This window comes from Prinia subflava, chromosome 1, assembly GCF_021018805.1.
Source record: "Prinia subflava isolate CZ2003 ecotype Zambia chromosome 1, Cam_Psub_1.2, whole genome shotgun sequence".
Lineage (NCBI taxonomy): Eukaryota > Metazoa > Chordata > Aves > Passeriformes > Cisticolidae > Prinia > Prinia subflava.
Window position 1 is genome coordinate 34,288,490 of NC_086247.1, and position 21,024 is coordinate 34,309,513.

The 21,024-nt window shown below is 36.2% G+C and overlaps 1 protein-coding gene across 2 annotated transcripts in view; it reads right to left on the minus strand.

Annotated features, from left to right (window-relative positions):
* PREX2 (phosphatidylinositol-3,4,5-trisphosphate dependent Rac exchange factor 2) overlaps nucleotides 1-21,024 on the minus strand; it is a 172,964-nt gene that overhangs the window by 47,512 nt on the left and 104,428 nt on the right. For both annotated transcript variants that reach the window (XM_063392853.1, XM_063392862.1), the window contains 8 exons: nucleotides 18,351-18,445; nucleotides 16,335-16,417; nucleotides 15,914-16,004; nucleotides 14,534-14,662; nucleotides 9,570-9,611; nucleotides 6,674-6,891; nucleotides 3,950-4,052; nucleotides 2,303-2,446 (listed from right to left, as the gene is read on the minus strand). In XM_063392853.1, coding sequence (XP_063248923.1) covers nucleotides 2,303-2,446; nucleotides 3,950-4,052; nucleotides 6,674-6,891; nucleotides 9,570-9,611; nucleotides 14,534-14,662; nucleotides 15,914-16,004; nucleotides 16,335-16,417; nucleotides 18,351-18,445 — 905 coding nt within the window. The remainder of the gene's footprint in view (nucleotides 1-2,302; nucleotides 2,447-3,949; nucleotides 4,053-6,673; nucleotides 6,892-9,569; nucleotides 9,612-14,533; nucleotides 14,663-15,913; nucleotides 16,005-16,334; nucleotides 16,418-18,350; nucleotides 18,446-21,024) is intronic.

A 21,024-nucleotide genomic window follows, 5' to 3' on the forward strand; every position in this document is an offset into this window, starting at 1 on the left:
AAATTGAAACAAGACATGTTTCAAACTCAACAGAAAGAAAAACCTTTTTCACCATTTGGGCAGTCAACTAGAGTAACAGGCTACCCCAGAGGTTGTACAGTTTCTGTCCCTGGGTGCAAGATCCTACTTGTTAGGCACCCAGGCCAGCTGGCTTCATGTCACAGCTGTTGCTGTTAGGAGTGGGAGGTTGGAATAGAGATCTCCTGAGGTTCCTCCCAGTCTGAATTATTCTAACACTATGAAAAACTAAAAAAAATTACAGCTATACATAATTAAGACACTATGTAACAATTTTAAATAAATGGAATTTTCATGTTAAATAGTGTCTTTAAATTTATTCCTGAGATCTTAAATTTAATGCATGGTATAGAGAAATCTAAATGCCAATAGCAATATTTCAACATCCTCAGCCCCAGTCCTGCAAGCCAGGATCCTTTTGAATGTATGCACCTTTGGGTATGTGGTTGAACAAAACTGTTCCGTACAAATGGAGGGATAGATAATGTAGCCCGGGTAAACAACAAAAAACTTCAAAAAATATTATAGTGCAAATCATGTAAATATGTAGACTTGCAATTTTAGGCATGGAGCAATGACACTCAGAATAGAGAAACACAGAGATAAATAGTGTCTGATGTGCACTGACTCGTGCCTTTGACAAAGTATTCCAAAACCATGATTTTCTAAATGTTCCATTTGAAAATATCATAAACCATTGTATTTTAGGCAGGAAACAATCTATCAATGTTTAGAAAGGGGCAGCAAAAATCCACTTCATAGAGAAACTTAAATAAGATTTCTACATTAACAGCTAATAAATTTCAGTTACAGATGGAAATCTACTAAGTTAGCTTGATGCCAGGTCAGCCAAACCTCATAGGAAAGAAGTAAAAAAGAGAATCCCAATCCACTCATTAATGAGGTAAAAAACTCTAAAAATAATGATTTTAACACTACAATTTAAAGACTTATCCAGGACTTCTTATTCTTGGGAGTCCAATGGACTATTTTAGAGGATGATCCTTAAAAATTAAAGAAATTCGATATGATAAAGAAAGAAGAAACTTTCCATTCTACTGAAAAATATTAAGCAGATGTAAAATTTGAATGGATCCTTATCCTTTTCCTTTAGCTGACTACAGAGATGATTATCCTAAGAATCAAATTTTTGGGTGGCTGTTGGAAACAGAAGTAGAAAAAATTTTGCTAAATAAATCCTGTAGCACACTGAATCCCCTCCCCAATCTAAAAGAAATAGTATTTCCAGGAATTCAGCTGAACCAAGGTATTTTCTGTTCTCTCTAATGTGCTTTTTTTGTCTGCTCTACTGAAATTTGCCTCCTGCTCAGTGTTCTCATTTTCCCCTACGACTGAAATCAATCTGTTCAAAAGAAAACCACCAAAGTCTTCATTAGTTTTAAAAATTAAACTCCAAGGATCCCAATGTTACAAAAATTGTGCTTTTTAACTTAATAGTAAGATCAGCTATTTATTTATGTTTCTGTGCACTATTTCCTTTTACATCCTCCTTGTCTATCAGAGACCAAGCTCCCCACTAAAACTTCATTTGTATGTCTGACTTATGCCTATTCCACACAGGCCCTGGAAGCCCTTCACAAGGTATGGAGTATTTTCAGCTCCCTGTGAAATGAAAGGCAGCTCAAGGCAATCAGCAGCTCACATTCACCATTTCAGTGAAGGAAACTCCACGCTCCTGATGACTGTAATGACACTGCAGCTAATGCAGGCTGCCTGTAATTTATGAGCAGTCTGAGCATCAGCGCCACCATTCCTCACTTTGTAATGTTTGCAGAGCAATAACTACATAAGCCTGAAAATGCTATTTAACCCTTCATAACATTTTGAGGAGACAGAATTCTCAGGGGGATAACAATTTAGTCCTCAAATATGAAATAATGGGAAAAGATTATGATAACATTTGAAGAGCAAAACACTTTTAAGGATAAGTTTCATGGGCTGACTGTTGTCCATTAATGGCTAAAAAGAACAAAACAATTTTGATACACGAAGATTCACTCTTTGCAGTAGGAATCATGTAACTGGTATAAATTTAGAAATTTATAACCGTGCCTCTATTTTTTTATTACAGACATCGGAATTTCTTCAATTTAAATTTTAATTCAAAGTCCTCAATAAAGGCCCACATTAAACAACATCTAAATATAAGCATTGTACCCTTATGGCTACAGAGGATTCAAATCAGAATAAATAAGTGGGACTTTAAAGAGAGTTAGGTATGCTGTGAAAAAAGCAGGGCGGGGTGAATTTAACCTCAAGTTACCTTGTGAAAAAAGAACTGGGTGGATTTTAAATCCTCCTCCATTCTTCAGCCTTTGAGGGAGCTGTTCAAAATGGTAACCATCAAGGTAGAAGTAAACCTTCAGTGTTTGCCGGCTTCCTTCTGCTTGGTATGTGATTGGTACATCTAAAAATACAGTTAGTGTTACAATTTCATGTTAAACAATGATACATTCTTTTCCAGAAACTGTTGCATGCAGTTAGATAAATCACTGCAGACATAACATTCAGTATTTTTCATTATGCATTGTTTTCACAGATAAGTCTCCAAGTTGAAAACTGTAACAACAAAACATAGTGACTTGCATCATTATTATTATTACATAAAGTTTTTTTGCTGTGTGCATAAATCACATTGTACCTAAATGGTAAAGATTACAAAAGGAGCATTTTTCACTACTTATGATAATAAGAAAGAGATTTCTCTCATTGATTATGCAGAATTATAACTGGAAAAAAACAATTTGCCCATTCTTGACTATTGTAAGCATCATCAGAGTGACTGTGGTGGCAGCACTTAAACCAAAAGAAAATACAGAATTCATTACAATCCTTGAACAGTTGGAGTTTCTGTTTATCAGCACAGACACCTCAGCTGAAATACCCTGCAATATGAACAGTCCATGTCATAGGTACAGCATTAACTCCCCTTTCTGAGGCCCTCCTGGAACTGCATTTTCATGTTGTTACCTGGTTTAGCAGCACTTCTTCTTAAAACACTCTGAGCAGGGTCCTTACTTGAATCAAACCAAAATAACTACGGTCTTACACAGGATAAATCCTATCTGACCATCACCCCTGTGCTACTGAACTCTCCAGAGCACAGGCAGCTTTGTGTCTTCTGGTTTTGGTTATTGCAGAAGTTCTCTCCAGTGTGGTCTTAATCCAGCAAAGGAATTGTTTCAGAAGGGCTTGATGTGAAGCAGACAGGCTTTCCTCCCTTCCCAGGGGACTTATGAGACAGGAAAAAAATAAGGCCTTTTTGCTCACTAAACAAAGTTCACTGCAGGAAAATATCTGCTGGCTGAACATATATTAATAAAGGAATGGCTGAAAACAAGCAAAGTGTATGAACAGCAGACTGCAAAGAAATCTTCTCCTGCTGAGTTGAGCATTTTGTGAGGAAGGGTTCAGGACCCTGATCATCTGCAGCAGCAGATCTCAGAGAAAGCTTCTTGCCCAATTTAAAGTGGTCCTAATAGTGCCTGCCCTGTCCTTTCAAGGAGCTCTTTAGAGAGTTATTTATTTTTCACACAACAAAATGAGATGTGGTTTATGCTTCTTTATCTCATATTGGTTGCATTTCCCTACCAAGACCTTCAGGCTATTTTTACACATTTCTTCAACAACAGCTGGGTCTTCCAGGGACTTTCCTGATGCAGTCACATACTCCCAAAGGAAAGTTCAGCTAAGCAAACAATTTTGCCTGCAAGGCTACTGACAGTGCCAGATAATGATTCTGCATTGTCACCAATGATAGCTGTATTTCAGTACATCTAGGAATATCAAGAGAGCTATACATCTGCTTATTCTCCACAATTCCTAGTTATATAAAACTCCCTGTGGGAGATGATGTTCTAGAAACAAAAAACGTTACAAAACCAGTGAAACCCAAATATTAATTACTCACTTGCAACTAGTGGTTCTGGCTCTGATTGTCTGAAGTAGAAAGTAACTTTTTCCAAGTCAAACAATGCAACCAATGTATCTTCTAGCATAGCTTGTTCATCGGCCTAAAAAAGACAAAATAAAAATTGGAAAGGTCATTTCAGACAGATGTTTTCCCTACCAGAAATAATACAAGAGAGCAGGACGTAAAATTAACTACAGCGTGTTGCACAACATTTCACTGTTGCAGTAAAATCTATTTAACTCCTAGATGAGGTAAATATCTTTGTTTCTATTAGCATTTTCCCTTTTATTACTAGTTCAAGATTATTAAAATGAATGTTATCACATCATACAGTAAATCAATAGGTAATTTATAACTAATCATTATTTCATATCATGTCTTTTAATAAAATCATTCTGTCATTATTCTGTACGACATTAGATTTTAACACCTTATCTTGCCACCAGGTCTATCTTGTTAAGCAACAGAAAGGAAATGTGAAAACTATAATTTTTTTAGCAATTTTCTTTTAAATTTTTCGTAACTTTAGGATTTCACTTACAAACAACATCTAAGAGTTTATTGTGTCCACTTTAAGCACAAATAATTGAACCAGAAGGTCAGATATATTACAGCTCAGGATGACTTGTACTGTATCTACAAAACTCAAGTACATAGATGTGCCAATATTCTGATTTGCACCTATAGTTCACTCTGTGTATCCCTGAGCTAAAGAGATAGCTAAAGAGATCCAGGATTTCTCAAGACACTTAACCAAACCTTTAAAAAGGAAAATACTGATCTACAATTATGGTTATCTTGAGTTAACTATGCAGAGCAATTATAGCTTAAATCAATAATCACTTAAAGTAATTCTATTCCTTATACAGCCCTCCCCTGGATTTTTAGATTAGCAAGAGCCAAAAGGAAATCTGAGGCATGCATTTTTCCCCCTCTAAGAACTAAAACCGTAGGATGGCAAAGAATAATAAATAGTTGCCCATAAATTGACAATAAATTATAGTTTACAGAATGATAGAAGAAAAAAAACCCCAAGATTTCCCCTGATCTATAAAGTGAAATAGCATTCCCCCTTATACTTATGAAAAAGCAAATCTGCTGGTAATATCTTGTCTTCTGGTTCAATTTATGAATTCTATGGACAGAGTGATATTGTCAGCAGAACAGTCTGGATACCATAGAGCAGCGTGGGAAACTTTTGCATAACTGCTCATTCTTCACTGAACTCTGGCCATAATGAATGTAATTTCCTTCAAATACCCTTGTTTAAAATAACACGGATCATTTGTAAGCCAAATAGTGCTGAGAAGGTATTGAAAAAGCTGCCTTTAAATACATTTCCCTTGGTTAAGAACTGTTAGGCAGAAAAGACCAAGCTTTATTTTCAATTGGACAATGCATACTGCTCATATCTGATTAGGTGAAAATAGTTGAGTAGCACATATTTTCACTACAAAGGAAACCACTGCAATCTTGAAATAAAAACTATCACTATTCAGAGCTGTAAAGACAACAGTTGCTTTGTGATAACATAACAACAAAGCACATGGAAAAACATTAGACAGGCACCAATGGAATTTACTCTTGAACTCTAAGTATTGCACCACCTGTTGGTGCTACACGTTGCCAAAGAGCATCCAGGACTCAAGACATGTCTTGAGTCCAAGCTGCCCAGACAGTGCCTTCTTCACATGATTCTCATGTGGATAAAGAGTTCCCCTGTTTCTCTGGGGCCCTGATTTTATCTGTTTTAAGCTGCACACACCCATGCAAACCCAAGTACCACAACTGACTGTGAGGTACTTGGTCACACTGGCTTATGTCAACGCTCTCCAATAGTAGCATAGACTAAGACTTAATGACCGTGATTTAGAAATACCTTAATTTATATTGGTTTCTTCTGCTTCTAAAGTTTCTTATGTCAACTTGTCAGCAATTTGCTGCTGAGGCAGACAAGGAGAGGAGAGAACATCTTTGATACTAAGAACATCATCTGTTATTTACATGAAGTTTTATTTTTAGTGAGCAACTCCAGAGGTAGACTGTCATGGAGCAGGCTATGCAGACTGTTTCACAGTTCCTCTGCTTAGCAGGAACCAGTCTAGTGTGAGAAGCATCTTAAATAGCTAAAGAAGCACTTTGGATAACCGAAGATTAAGGGACCACAAAGCCATGTCCCATTTTTAATTGTTTCTTAAGCCATGGCTGTTTGCCAAGCCTTGTGAAGAAACAGCCGATTTCCAATTACTCTGACAGGCTACAAGGATTTTCCATATGACAGGAGCAAAACAGACCAGGATGTTTACTCCTCCAACTACTTTTTTAGGTGGAAGAGTGATTAAATTACCTAAACCAGGTAATTTTTTTATCTTGTATTGTTGCTTATTGCAAAATGAAGTTCTGCTTATCACCTAATACTACATTCAGTCCCACGAAACAGCTACAACAGCAGTGGGGAGTCAAGGGTGAACTCACTATCTACTAACTCAAAGCAAACAGAATACGGCCTTTGTGGTAAACTTATTTCCCATATCATAACCAAGAGTTTCCCAACTCTGTAATTATCTGAATTGTAACTTTTCCAAACCACAGCAAACTAAGTACCAAGATAAGCACAAAGAACACAGAAAATCAGATTTACATCTGAGACCATTTAACCCTGTCCCTGCTTCAGGGAACAAAAAGGGGCACTGACCAAGAATGACACATGAGGAGTCTTACCAGGTTTGGAGAGAGCAGGGACTGGAAGTGAAGGAGAAGACCTGCACTGGCTATCTGTTCCAACCACCTTCTGCTGGCCTCCAGGGTCTCCATTTCATACTCTTTGTTGTTGTCAAACATCTGATTTAAGGCCACCATCAGTTGCTCTGAAAAGGCGCAGACTGTGGCCACCAGGCTCTGACAGAAGACCATGTCTCTCCTCAGTTGTATCTCGCTATCTGTGAGGTGTAAAAGCCAAAAGAGGAAAAGCAAAATTAAGCAGGAGATTAGTTAACAGCAAATAAACTAGGCTGGAATTCTTGTTCTTTGTCTAAAAAGCATGTCGTTTTAATGTCAAGCAAATTACAACTTTACAGCCTAATGTTATCTCTAGTTAACTGTACTCCATGACCCCACTGGCCATTTCCCTCATTAAAATATTGTGTTATAATTCTAAAATTGCATATGAGTGTAGTTAAAAATCTGGAATTTAAAGTATTTCTTCATAAACAATGTACGTTTCTCTGATAGATTTTAATGTACACGCCATAAATTCCATGTACTTTTGATGTCACAGGACAATGGAGGCTAGTCAGATCTCTTTGGTGCAACGTGAAAGCAAGCTGGACCCACAAACATTTACTTTCCACCAGAAAACAAGGACAGTCAGAAGCTCTTAACGTGACTGCATCATCTGGTCAACTCCACAGCTACCAACTGGGAAGGGCAGATGAAGACTGGCTGCTGGAAAGCACAATATTGCTACCAGAACATAATCTATCCAAATAAAACTTATATGAATGTGAATCTATAAAATAAGTACAGAGCATCATCACATATCCAGGAAACAGCAGAGATTTATGGTGCCAGGAAAGTCCAGAATAAGTCTGTAGGTAGATAGTTATGGAGCATTAGCATCTGATTTAAATTAGGGGCTAGCTAACCTACCAATTTCTTCTGAAGGGCACAGGTATTAGATTAGCTAAAGGTGAAAAGAATTAGAAAGGGAAACATATCCTCAATAAAGAACAAAACTGTGATGATAAATATTCAGTGCTTCCTTCTTGTCCTCTTTTCTGAAGGTCTTCAAGTAATTTTATCATTATAAGCTGCTAGGCAAACATCAATCACAATGGTACAGGTAGACTTAATCTTTCTCAGAGCAAGAGAAGCAGATCAGGTGATACAGAGGTCTTTCTAAAGCCTAAAATATTTGTCTTTGCTACCAGATTGCTCTGCCCCTTAGAGGCTTAGGTCCTTTTCCAACTTTTCTACAGAGCTGACAAGAATTCTGATGACTGGATAAATCAGCAGAAATTATTCGGTGCTCACAAAATTACTACCAAATTTAAAAATGTGTTTTTTAGGACTCCAAATATTTCTCAAAGTAACCTCATTCTGTCTGTTTTCCTCTGAGATATTCCTCAGTCTTTTCCTCAGCTATTAATAGTGAACACTCTTTTGCTATCATTTCCATTCTATTTGACAGCTTCTCAGAACTTTGGGAATATTTTCCATAAATGGTCAAAGCACTACTGTTTATGCACTGCGACTCAAAGCTTTTTTTTTTCCTTTTTTTTTAAATTGTTTAAATCAACTTCTCTGTCTCTCTCAAGTTGTGCAAATCCAGAACAGAGAGAATTTTCATTTCTAAAAACTGTGTACATCTCCAGCGTCAAAAATCCCACTGCCTTCTCCATGGTCAAAAATGTTCCAGTGTGACAGCAGTGCTCAGGATTTGAGCCCAACACCCATTGTTTCCTCACTTTGCTGAATTTTATCTCTTTCTCTCTAACGCAGTTGACTTCCTCTGTATTTCCTGCTTCTGAAGCAGCCCTCCTGTGTCTCAAACACATTTCTAAATCTCATTTAACACTACTTGAACATCAGATATTGAATACAACACCACTTTGTGGTCCTACAAAAATAGTTTTATACAAAATGAACTAGAGAGTTTAGCAACTTATAAAGCAACATAAATAGGGAAAACTGCTTTTAAAAATCAAGTCTAGGAGATTTTCTCAACTCACTTCTAATTTTAGGATATATGAGGAATTACTAAATACTTTTCTTATATTTTGAAGAAATCTGACAACAGAGATTACAATCCCCTTTATAAAATTGTTCTTGTGTGTCATAACAAAAATAATTAAATAATGCACCCATGTAGTGCTGTAAGATGGTCAAAATAATGAGCTTTTACAGTGAAATTGGACTGCCTACTTGAACACATAGGCACCTACAAACTGTAGGGAAACTTGTGCCATGGATATTATTTTTTAAATACCGATTCAGTGACATTAATTTTGCAGACACCTGTCCCTGTTTTGTGTATTTTAAGCTGTATACTCTATGGCATGATAGTAGAATTAATACAGAGAATAATCAGAGTCCTTCCAGAAAGGAGGAATTTAAACATTCTCTAGAAAGAGATAAAAGGAAAGGCATGGGTTAAAATAGCAATATAATCAGGAAACAGATGAGAATGACAAGAAAAACAGCAAATAAGAAAACACCCAGGGAAGAAAGGCTGAGACACTGTGCAAAAGCTGAGTGTTTAGTACTTACTTTATCTGCCAAGCTCTAGAGTAAATGACCAGATAAGGTATTTTGCATTAAAAGAAGAAAAAAAAGAATGTGCAGTGTTTGTTAAAAATATCTGAAATTATGTTCTTCAGGAATCCTTACTCTAAACAGTGGGATGAAGTTGCTGATTATCAGGTTTTATCATATCTGAGATTTTCCCCCTTAATGTAAACACAGTACTTCTGTTCCAAAGCAAAAATTATTTCACACCCTCCACATTCACTTCCCAAAACAAAAATTATTTCACACCCTCCACATTCACTTCCCAAAACAAAAATTATTTCACACCCTCCACATTCACTTCCCTCCCTCCCAAAACAAGCAAAATTACCTGTATATTCTAGAAGTGCCAAGAGTATTCGTGCCTTCACCTCTTAAAGAAAAAGAAGAAAATATTTTGAGGTAATGGTTAAAAGTGTTTTCACCAACATAGTATTGCATTTACAGTTTCTTATTTCATACCAGCTTAACTCCAGTTTCTTTCTAGGCAATGCTGATTCATACCTACAAAACAGTAATGAGTCTCAACTTCACTTAATTGTATTTATGGCTTGAAAAAAAATGATACTAAGCAAAAGCATGATCACTGAGAAGGACACATGAAAGGCAGCTGCTATGTCAGAACACATGTATAGCAGCTGACCAGAACAAGTCCATACATGAAGAATTCCAGTCCCAAAATTTTGAAAAACAGGACCAGTTTTCATTGATTCCCACATTACCCTAATTCTTTCTTCTCCTTCTCTTGAACTCTCTTGTTCATAACCCAAAATCTCAAACTATCCTCATTTTAATCTATACCAAAGCATTTAGGAAAAATACAACAGTATTTTCACTTTACTTCCAGCCTTCAGGATTTTATTTTGCTTCAAAAATGTCTTTTCACTTAACAATCTATGAAGTAAAAAAAAGTACATATTAAAAAAAAACCCCTTAACTTACACTGGCAAAAATATGGGTTTATCTCTCTTTATACTTCCACCCCACACATTTTTTATGTTTTCCTTGGAGGGGACTGCTTTTCAAAGGCTGCAAGCAGGCTGAAGGAAATGACCTTTATGTACCAGAGCACAAATTTAAATGTGTTAACCAGTGCTGCAAGAAACAGGATGGTTAAAATCTGCCATAACCTTAGAGAATGCCAAATTTTCAGCACATCAGTTGTGCTGCAGATACTACTTGGAGGAACACAACACTACTTCACGTTTTCGCATCTTTCCAAAGTCTTTCACACACCCAAGTTTCTCTGCAGTCCTATTCAAAGCCCTGTTCAGTGCACAAGCAGGGCTGAAACTGGCTACATGGACAAGCAAATAATTGGGTAATGTGTTTCCCCCTACAATGTTACTGCCACAGTATCTCAAATACAAACACCCAAACATTAAAAATTACTAGTTATTCCTGAAAATTCCTGGTTCTAGGTCTTTGCCTTAGCCTTCTGTCTTTTGAAAAAGAAAACACAACACCTTACAGAGATTAATAACCTGGCATCTTGCCATCTGAGCATAACTCAGTAACTTAAAATACAGTGTAGGGAAATACAGCTTTTATCTGAATAACTTAGATACATCGAGGCTATTACTTGCAGCTTGTTTTAGATAAGATTTGTTGGATCTCTGAATTCAAAAGAATTTGAGGCATCTACAAATAATGATTTCCTGCTTATGGGGAAATCACAGGACACTGCAACTCCCTTTTATCACTGCTGTAAGTCTTCTGTGCTTCAAAATATACCCACAGGCAAAAGAGTATTTTTAGATTGTTTGTCTACTTACCTGGGCTTAGAAGTGAACCTTGGATATCAATCATTTGCTTTTCAACAAATACCAAATGCTAGGGAAATTGTCTCACTCCTTCTTGGTACATGTATGGAAAGGAATAACTCACTAGCAGTTTCTCTTAGATTCTGATTTGAAATGCAAGATGCCTACAGTTTCTTGTCTTTTTAAATATTCTTTTGTACTTTATTAAAAAAACCCCCCACATTATTCTGCTATTCTGATCTTTGACAGGAAAGGCTAGATTTTCGTTTTATTTCATTTTTTCACACCTGAAAATATTTCAAATAGATTTTGCACTGCATGGTTTATGATTGAAATTGACATACATTTTTTCATACCTTCAATAACTGAAAGCCTCCATCATACCTCACTCCTTATTTAAAATAGATGAAAACTTTCTCAATTGCACTGTATTTCCTGTCTAAACTTAAAATTACGGTGCTAGAAAAACAGCTGCACTTCCTCATGTAGTTACATGACTGGCTGGCTGGAAATCTGGCTTGCTCCAGAACACTACTTCTTTTGATCAAAAATCTTACCTATTGTTTTTGTGGGAAAAAGCAACTACAGAAATGTTTCCTTCTCTTCATTTTGTTTACACCCTTCTGTTGTTGAGTCCCCTTCTTTCCATCCATCTTGTTAATTTTCCTGGTTCCTACTCCACTCTTTTCCTCCTGTGCTTTCCAATTCTTGTGTTCCATGTCTCACACAGATTCACAATCATGCACCTACATTATTCTCCCTCCATTTGATGGCTGTCCAATTCCTGCCCTGACTACTGCCCTCTCCACCAAAATCAAGTACTTCACCTTCAAAGATCTGGTTGTGCCAACAATTTATCTTTAGCTTTATTGGTTTAACAATTTATTAGGCCCAGTCAATCTGAGAAATAACTTCATTCTTTTCCTTAGTTAATTAATTTCAGAAATATCCTCCTAGAACCTACTTCAGAGAACTCTTCAATTCTAGCAACTAGATTAGCCTTCTAGGCTGGCCTTTTACTGTAACCATTTAATTTTTTTTTCTTTCTCTAGTGATATGGTAAGGCAACTGAAATGAGATAAAGCAACATCCAGCTATATTTTAATTTTACTGTCAAGGAAGGTTTGGTTTTGTTTTCTTCTGTTTCCTTTTCTATTTTTTTTTTTATCTGCGCAAACCTTCATGGGTTTTTTTTAACAGTTCTCCCAACTTTAGCTAATAAACAGAAAACTGACAGACCAGAGCAATCATCCTCAAGGCATTCTGAGTTTTCCCATTTCATCATATTTATTAAGCAAAGTAAATAAAAGGAACCTTAGTATCTAGGACTTAAAACATTTCATCTTTGGGAGCTCTCATGTCTCCTGCTTTATTGCACTAATCAATCTACTCTAATAGATTCTGCAATACAACAGAACTATGAATAAAAAATGACAATATCCTGTGGTGCTTTTATAAAAAGAAAAATGAGTCAGTTTTCAATATGGAGATGAATTTATTGTATTAATCCTTACTTCAGCATTGAGCAATAATGGTTAAGTATGTTTATAAAAACTGAAGGCTTTAATTGCATTTTTTTGCCCACAGTGAGTGAAGTTGTATCCGTGGTCTTCTTTGACTACTTCCTCTTAGAAGAGAAAAATATATCTGCTTTCCTCAATTACTAAAATAGTGTCTTTTACTGAAGAACAAACAGGAAGATTCTTCTAAAATCCCAAGATATTGTTCAACTTGTTCTGATAAGCCCAACAAAACAGTCATATTAGATGACACCTTTTGGGGTTTTTTTGTAAATCAGGCAAGTAAGAGGGGAAATGGGGAGATAACTCTCTGTACCATGTGTAAAGTTTTCTGCCATAAATAGCTCAGGGCAGTGCTGGTGGCTCTCCTAGGTATCCAGACCAGCTGTGAACACAATGTATGATGGCAAGACAGGAAGGAAGAAATCAAGAAATGAAGGCACAAAGGGAAAATTTAGCTGTTAAAAACATTATTAACCCAGCTTGTTCATCTGATTTCAGTTAAATCCAGCTGCTGGTTGTGTCTCAGTACTGAGATGAGTACAGTAAAAAATAATGTTTAAACTACAAAGAGGCAGCAGCTCATTTGGACTTTGATGAACTCTCACACAAAATTTTGAATAATCTCAGCTCAGTATTGGGGGTATATGACTCACATTAAAATGGGTTAAGTCTAATAATTCTGTTCATGGGCAAACAAGTTACATGAAAATGGTCTGGTAAGCTTGGCTTCCAAAAGGGGGCAAGGAAGGACTGCTCATGACACATTTCCATTCCTCCTCGACTTTGAAAGGAACCCTGATTAATACTTGAAAATAAGTGGAAGAAGGACATGTAGGGGAAAAAAGGGATTCAAAACTATTCATTTTTCATTCAGTGGCAGCCACCATTAAACTAAAAGGAGTTTTATTAGTATTGGAGGATCAAATGCCATTGACTTCAAAAAGGAGACATTTATGTGCTTGTTTTTATAATTTTCTAACCCAGAGTCTGAAAATATTATGCATCTCAAATGAGAAATGCCAAGTCAGAGAGAGAAGAGTTTGTTTGGTTTGGCTGATTGGTTTTTGAAAGTTTATAATAATAAAACTTATCACAAAATTATTTCCCATTGGTCTGATATTTAACAGTTTCTTTTAGGGACACCATAGCAACTAGCCCACAAACAGAAGAAGCTAAACACACACAAAAATAATTTAAAGTTAGTCCTAAGTTTTTGTTGTCACACAGAATCCTAGCACAGGCATTTTTATAAAAATATTCTTTATTTCTGTTTCTTTATCAACCATAGAGGAAATAAAGCAGGAATTACAGGCAAGATATTCTGGAGGGAAAAGGCCAGTTCCTTTCTTATGAAGACAGGGGAAACCTGTCTAGAACCTCAGCTCACTTTGTCACTTGGTGGTGAAGAGGAGCAGAGTACTTAGTAACTTCTATAAAGTGGTGGATGGGAGGCAGAGGAAGAGGAGTCCATCTATCAGCTGTGATGGGTTAAATGAGAACCATGGCTCTATAGCAGAGGAAGAGATAATGACTCCAGAAAAGCACAGAGATGGCCAAGGTACAGGACAAAAGCTGCAGAGTCTTCATCTTTGCAGTTAAGACAGTGGGAAAAAATTGTTTAATTTCAATAAAAGCCTCATTTTGATGTATCAGTCCCATGAAGTTTTGTGACAAATCAGTCAAGCCCACTGGACTGCAGTAGCAACTGAAAAGCCTACCACAACCAACATATGGTTCCTTTGTTTTCACTTGTCAGAATACTATTTTCTCTTCAGAAGACTATTTTTACTTGTCAGAAGTCTATTTTCTCTTCAGCATCTAAAGCCAACTGGGTAAGTACAAGACAGCTGAGATAAACTCCAATAACCTTGTTATAAGAGTAGAACCTATCTATGGACTACACTGTGTTCCACAGTTCGAAAGCTTGCTAGAAGCAGCAGAGAGCAGTTGTATCTCACCCTTTCCCTCTGTATGAAATGTTTATTTATGATCATGCTGTTTTTACTAACCTTCAACAAATTTTCTGATGTTCTGGGCAAGGCTCCGGACACTGCTGGGGAGGTTCCAAGGGTCCTGCTTGATGTGGAGTCGTAGCCTCTTTGGACAGTTGAGCTTTGGTTCCATCTCTTGCTGAAACTCTAAGCAAAGACAAAACCAGTATTTTTCTGCTTAAGCCTCCTGAGAAAGTCATAATAAGACACTGTTTTTTCTTAAATGTTTTCACTGCTCAAGGAGTTGCCAGCTTATTTAACTCAAGTTAAAGCTATGATGACAGGTCTAACAGTCATCTAAACTCCCTGCTTAAGTCTATAGAGACAGTGAGCATCATCCCCAGACATGATTCTTCCTGAAACAGGTACATAACACAGAAGGTGCATGGTAAGTAAGGACTTTTAGAGGCAAAATTGTTTCAATCACAAAATTAAATTTAAACCAAAATTAATTACTGCAAAAAAAAAATCCCAACCCAAAAAACACAAACCAAACCAAAAAACAAAAACAAACCACAAAAACCCCAAACAAACAGATAATTCACAAAAAAAAAAAAAGAAATGAAAAAAGAAAAAAGGAAGTTATGTGTGCTCTTTCATGCAAATTCATTGAGCATGTAGTAATTCAGGCTTTGTAAAACCTTGTAATTGTGGTAAAGAAAAACCTCTGGCCTCCTAAATCCGGTAGTCTTTGCTAAAAGATGTGTAGGGTCAATACACCTTACTATTGATATTAATAAAACATTCAGTTTCCCACTGAACTTCTTTTTTTTTTTTTTTTTAACTCAGTCTACTGAAAGAAGTCCTTCCTTTTTTTCATCCCTTATGACTACCATCAGATACTTATTTATATCCTTAGACTTAAGCAACCATATGAGTGGTAGTAGAAGGTCTGAATTTACATACAGGATATTTCTTTTTAAGCAATCAGTAATACTTAAGTAAGTATATATTTGGCATAAATATTGCTGTGACTATAAATTGTAAATTATTGTAAATCAACTTCAAAAATAACTACAAAAACAATAAAAATTTGGTATTAGTAATAAAATAGATCAGGAATGGCTTCAGTAGTTGTGACAAAAATGTATTAAAAACACCTGCAATATAAAAAAAACTGCTTCTTGCTTCAAGAACTTCAGCACTACCACAGTCATTTCGGAGTCTACAATTTGACTGACTTTGAAATTTTTTCCTACGTTGTGCAATAAAATGTAAGGAGCCAGTTTTCAACTAAGAATTAAGATCTATTTAACATGAACTTCAACAATCAGTTATTGCAGAATATACCAAGATTAAGCAAATTCAGTTCTTTAACACCAGCTCAAGGAGTGGACAGCCATTCCCATGTACCTTTCAAGCTGCCTTTTCATTCTCAGAGCTAGAATTAAGTGTTACCTTGGAGGCCTCGACCTGGTGTAAAGTACTTGGTCTGCTCAAAGGCCCTCATCACAGCTGGTCCTTTCAAAAGATTGACGATTGAGTCGACCTGTTGGGATCAAGGTTCTGTGAGAAAGATGTTTTTTACAGCAAAAATTAGAAATTCTTTCTGGGAGAAATGTGGACTACTGACGAGCAACTTTGGATTCTTTCTTACCTAATGGCTCTAGTAAAAGTAACAAACTAGAGAACATTAGACTAAATTTAAGGACCTGTTTAATTTGCTGTTTTGGACTATTTACAGAAAACTGAGGGAAATGAGTAAATACATACCATCCCAGTAAACAGTGGGAAGTAAAATTAAAAAGAAGTATTTTCTAAAGACATCTTAGCTCAAGCACAGACATCAGTATCAAAGCCAAGAAAAATAATCTCATACTTGACCAAAAAGATGCTCCAAGCAGCTATGGAGCTTGTCCTGTTTATCGTGGGAGATTCGAACACTTATGGGAAGCTCATCACCTGAAAAATATTTGAAAATGAGAAACTGTTTAGAAGCTTCAGCATGTTTTCCAAAACCTTTGCAGCTTAGATAATCTGCTTTGCACACAGACTGATGCTTACACTGTCAGGGCTATAGTAACTGCTCTCCCTACATATTTTGCATTTATTAGATACTCAGTAATACAAAAATATCTCTTAAAGAAAGGACCATATTCAAAACCCAGCTGGTCATGGTTCTGGAAGACCTGCTCTAGATGAGCCTGCTTGAGGGGGACTAGACCATCCCAAAATGTCCCTTGAAACCTCAACCTTCCGGTGACCAGAACACACAATTCTTCTCCTCTGGAGAACATACTAAACTCCAGACTAAATGGCCAAGTAGTGTGACCCCAGCATAGCAGACCACAAAGTTACTGTAATGCATTCAGTGTAAAGTTCTTGTAAGGACTTCACAGATAATTTGTAGTCCCAATGTTTTTACTAACTAAATGGTTCTGAGATTTTGATAATTCAGCAAAAATACAATACACAAATACTGTATTTAATATGAAGCTTTTAGTAGCACATACCACATAATTTCCTAAGAAAGTGCAAAGGAAAAAGACTCTTTCAGGTCACCACCCTGTCTCTTGCTCTTTCAGACAATAAGTGATATACCTCAAACTCTTTCAAAAAATGTTGAAAATTTGAACTTAAAACTGTTTTTCCTCCTTGATGTTGGTGACAGACAAGAAACAGCCACTTGATAATTCACGATCCAAATTTATTCAAGGTTAATCTAGACTCATTTTTCTTATGTCAGTGCAACACTTTAACAGCACTTTTCTCTCCTTGAATTTTTTTAGCTCCTTTAGATGTCCTTACAACCATTATACCTCAACACAGGATTTTAGTTGCAACAGAACACAGTGCCCAAGAGCCTTGATCTGGAGTTAGCCAGGTTATCTTTGGAACCAGCTGAAAATTAAGTCAGCAGAGAGTGTGCATTTCACTGAGCTGCAGTATTTGTCATCTAAAGCACTGCATCTGTGCTCGGCTAGCAAACACATGTTCTTTTAGACACTTCAGCTTGTACTCAGCTTGATGCTGCACAAGAGTATACCTCAGTCATTTTTATCTTAAGTTGAAGACATGGGCCCTGGGTCTCCTCTTTTAGTAACAAATTCATAATGTCCTTTATCCTTTACTCTGTATTAGCTTAGCTATTTAAGTATGTATCATTTCCGGAAATGAAATTCTGTCTTATTCACATTACTCTGCATTATTCACAAGGTATCTGAGATACCTTGCATAATGTCTTTCCTTGCATAATACTTTCCTGTTCCAACTGCAAATATCTCTCCTGGTACAATGAGCAACAAAAGTTTGCTTTCTCTATGGCCAGGCCTCACTGGTGGGTCATATTCAACTAATATGTTCGGTTTCTTCTTTTCCTAAATCATTCCCAAATGATAAACTCCCAGCTTAGAGCAAATATTTTTTTATTATTAGTCCCTGAGTATATGACCTCCTTCTCCACACAGTTAAATTCCATCCCACTCCCATTAGCAGCTGCAATTACTTAAATCCAGTTTGTCATGGCATAAACAAGAATGTGCTTCTATGTGGTCTCTGATTCCTTCCTACAAACACACACAGCCATATCCTACTGTCTAGGAGAGCATTCCACACTCACCTAAAATGCTCCTTACTCTCTGCCTCTGTCAAGGCATGAAAAGCAGTGACTCCAGGAGCTCTAATGCAGTCTACTCACAGAGATAATGGAATGTTGGCTCTCTTTTACAGAAGGATTCCTAAGTGCAGCACTAGCTAGGCAGAAGCAAAATTATGCACTTCTATTACTAAGGAGGATGCAATTTTGAAAATAAAAACAGTAGAACTGCCAGGTAAATGAAAATAATAAAATTGCATAAACAGTAGACAGATTCATAGATTACTTTTCTAAACATACCTGAATCCATTTCATCACTGTGAAAATAAGAACTGCACTGACTGCTACAAATGCTGGTGAAAGAGGCAATGGAGTTCCTATTGCTGTTGCAGTCACTTGAAAATAGAACACAAAACAAACAAACAAACAAAAAAAGAAATAAAGTTATGTCCTTTAACACCGACTCTGTAAAAAAAAGTTATGGAAATTCTTTCCCTTTTTCCATCCTAAATTTAATGATGAGATGGTCTGTGTAATTCTTTATACACAATAAAGATTCCTGTGCTTAGGCTTTCATTTAATTTGCAGTCCTGGTAGGACTCAGAAGACTGGAGTCCCAAAATAGATGTTTCCATTATCTCCCTTTCCCTTACGTGTGAACAAGTACTTGCAGAATAGTAATACAGACTTTGAATGCAAAACAACCAACTTTTCTTGCATGAGTAGCAGTTTTTGAATCTGTGGCCTCAAATGTTTTAGTTACTTCTCATTTTCTTCTGGTCTATAGCTAATACAAACATTGAGTCTTTACAACTTGCATAACAGAGTCTCACTGCTGGTTTACAGGAGATTTGATTCATTTGAGTAGCACCAAAACTCAAATTACAAACTATTTTCCTTGTCAGCCAAAACAGTTCATGATCCCCTCTCTTCCAGCTGTTCCTTTTTTTTTTTGAGATGTATAGACATTTTCATCTGTGGCTTCAGTCAAAACTTCTAGGCATATGAAGTTTCACCCACATTGGTCTCATAGGGAGATTTGGGGATTTAAATTTGTAAGTATTTTCTGCTCTTTTCTCTCAAAAACAATTTGTTCTGTACAGAAAACACACGGAGATATACCTACTCCTGCAGTAAAACCAGAGTAAAACATAGACTTTTGTACTAAAAATCTTATGAAGATAAACTTGAATTCAAAGTCTTCAGAGTTATTCCGCCATATGAAAATCATTTTGTTTCAACACAGGAAATGCTGAAGTAATTATCCAGCAGAGGGAGTCTTAAAGACCCAAGTGAATGTAAGATAATGTAGAAGTGTACCTAAGGGATGTTTATACATAATTATATGGGGTTTATGATTTGGGTGTACTCATTCACCAAGATTAACGTATCCATTCTTAAAATAACACTGCATTTATACATGTGCTCCATATGTGTTTTCTGTATTTGTGTAGACACAGAAGAGATTTTTTACTAATTTGGGCAGAGTGACTTACATTTCCTGGGTAATGTACATGTTTTGGACCTGTAGTCAACGAGGTAAGTGAAGGAGTTAAACTTTTAAATGAAGCAATATGATGTAATTACAATCATAACCATTAAGTAGATGAAAAGACATCAGTAACAACATGTTCCTAATAGCGGGTGAACAGTCCCAAGGAGTATTAAAAATTTCTGGCTGGATATTAAGAAATGTTTTCTAACTAACTCTATTCACTTATTAAAGTCTCCAAAGGGGAGATGAAGGTTAATTAAAACTGGGTTATGCAAAGCATGAGAAAATAAAACACAGGAAAATGAGAAACAGATTAGATGCATTTGCTGTATCATTCTGCATGATTTTTGTGTGGTGTTGTAAAGTTTAGAAGGAGACCCTACACAAAATGAGAGCATTATAATGGCTGAAATTAACCAAACATTTCCAATAATAACCACTGTGGCATTATGAGAGCTGGAGATTTCAAGTATTGACTAATACAATTATTTAAGCAAAGAAAAAAAATTCTAATCTCACTCCAACACTTGTCCTTAATGAATAAATTTTATGATTATTCTGTATATAAAACCCTATGATTTATTATTCCTACACAGCCAGAATGGACTACAAAGGACAGGAATCAGAAGAAAGAAGATGTTTTGAACAAAGAGATAGTTACATCCTGGGTCACACCTTCTTTCTCCACATACAAATCCTGTGCCAGCTGGGGAAACCTCCCAGCAGGAGCAGGCACACATCACTGGAGCAGCTCATGAACAGTCAGTTTGACACATGCAGGAAATTCTAAATGCACTTTGTCTGTGTGTTCACCATGCTAAGAACAAGACAAACTTAATCTATGCAAATTATCTCTGCATTTATATCTGTATGATTCTCTTTATACTCTGACGAAGAGTTTACATCTACCAGGCTGCAGTAATCAAATATAGCTTAGAAAGAGCTCTCAGCAACACAGGGTTCTGCAGAAAAATGATGAACCTACTGAGATTCTAATTTCTAAGCATAATAATGAAATATGATACTGGGCAAATAATGAACCCTCATTTTACTTGCAGCTAAAATTTAAATTTAAGTTTTCTATCATGTAGTTAACCAATTCTCTCTAAGCAAGAGCATATAATCTAAGAACCATACTTGCTATAATTACTCCTTCCTTTTCAAAATTCTTTGTATTCTCATTCACAGTAAATGTGATGCATTACAAATTTTAAAGGTGAGTTGGTGCTACAGCATTTAGTGTAAAAGAAGGTGTGAAATATATGTTGCTAAACAGTACATTTTTATTTAGATCAGGAAGAATGGTAGCTCTATCACTTTGCTTTCCATGTTAGATATTTGGTTTCTTGTTGGAGACATAATAACAAATAATTTCTGGTTTTTATAAGACAAATAACCTGAAGTAAAGTTTTACATCTCTGGTTGGGATATCCAATCCAGATTTGGGTGACCAAGGTCTAATAACTAATCTCTACTCAT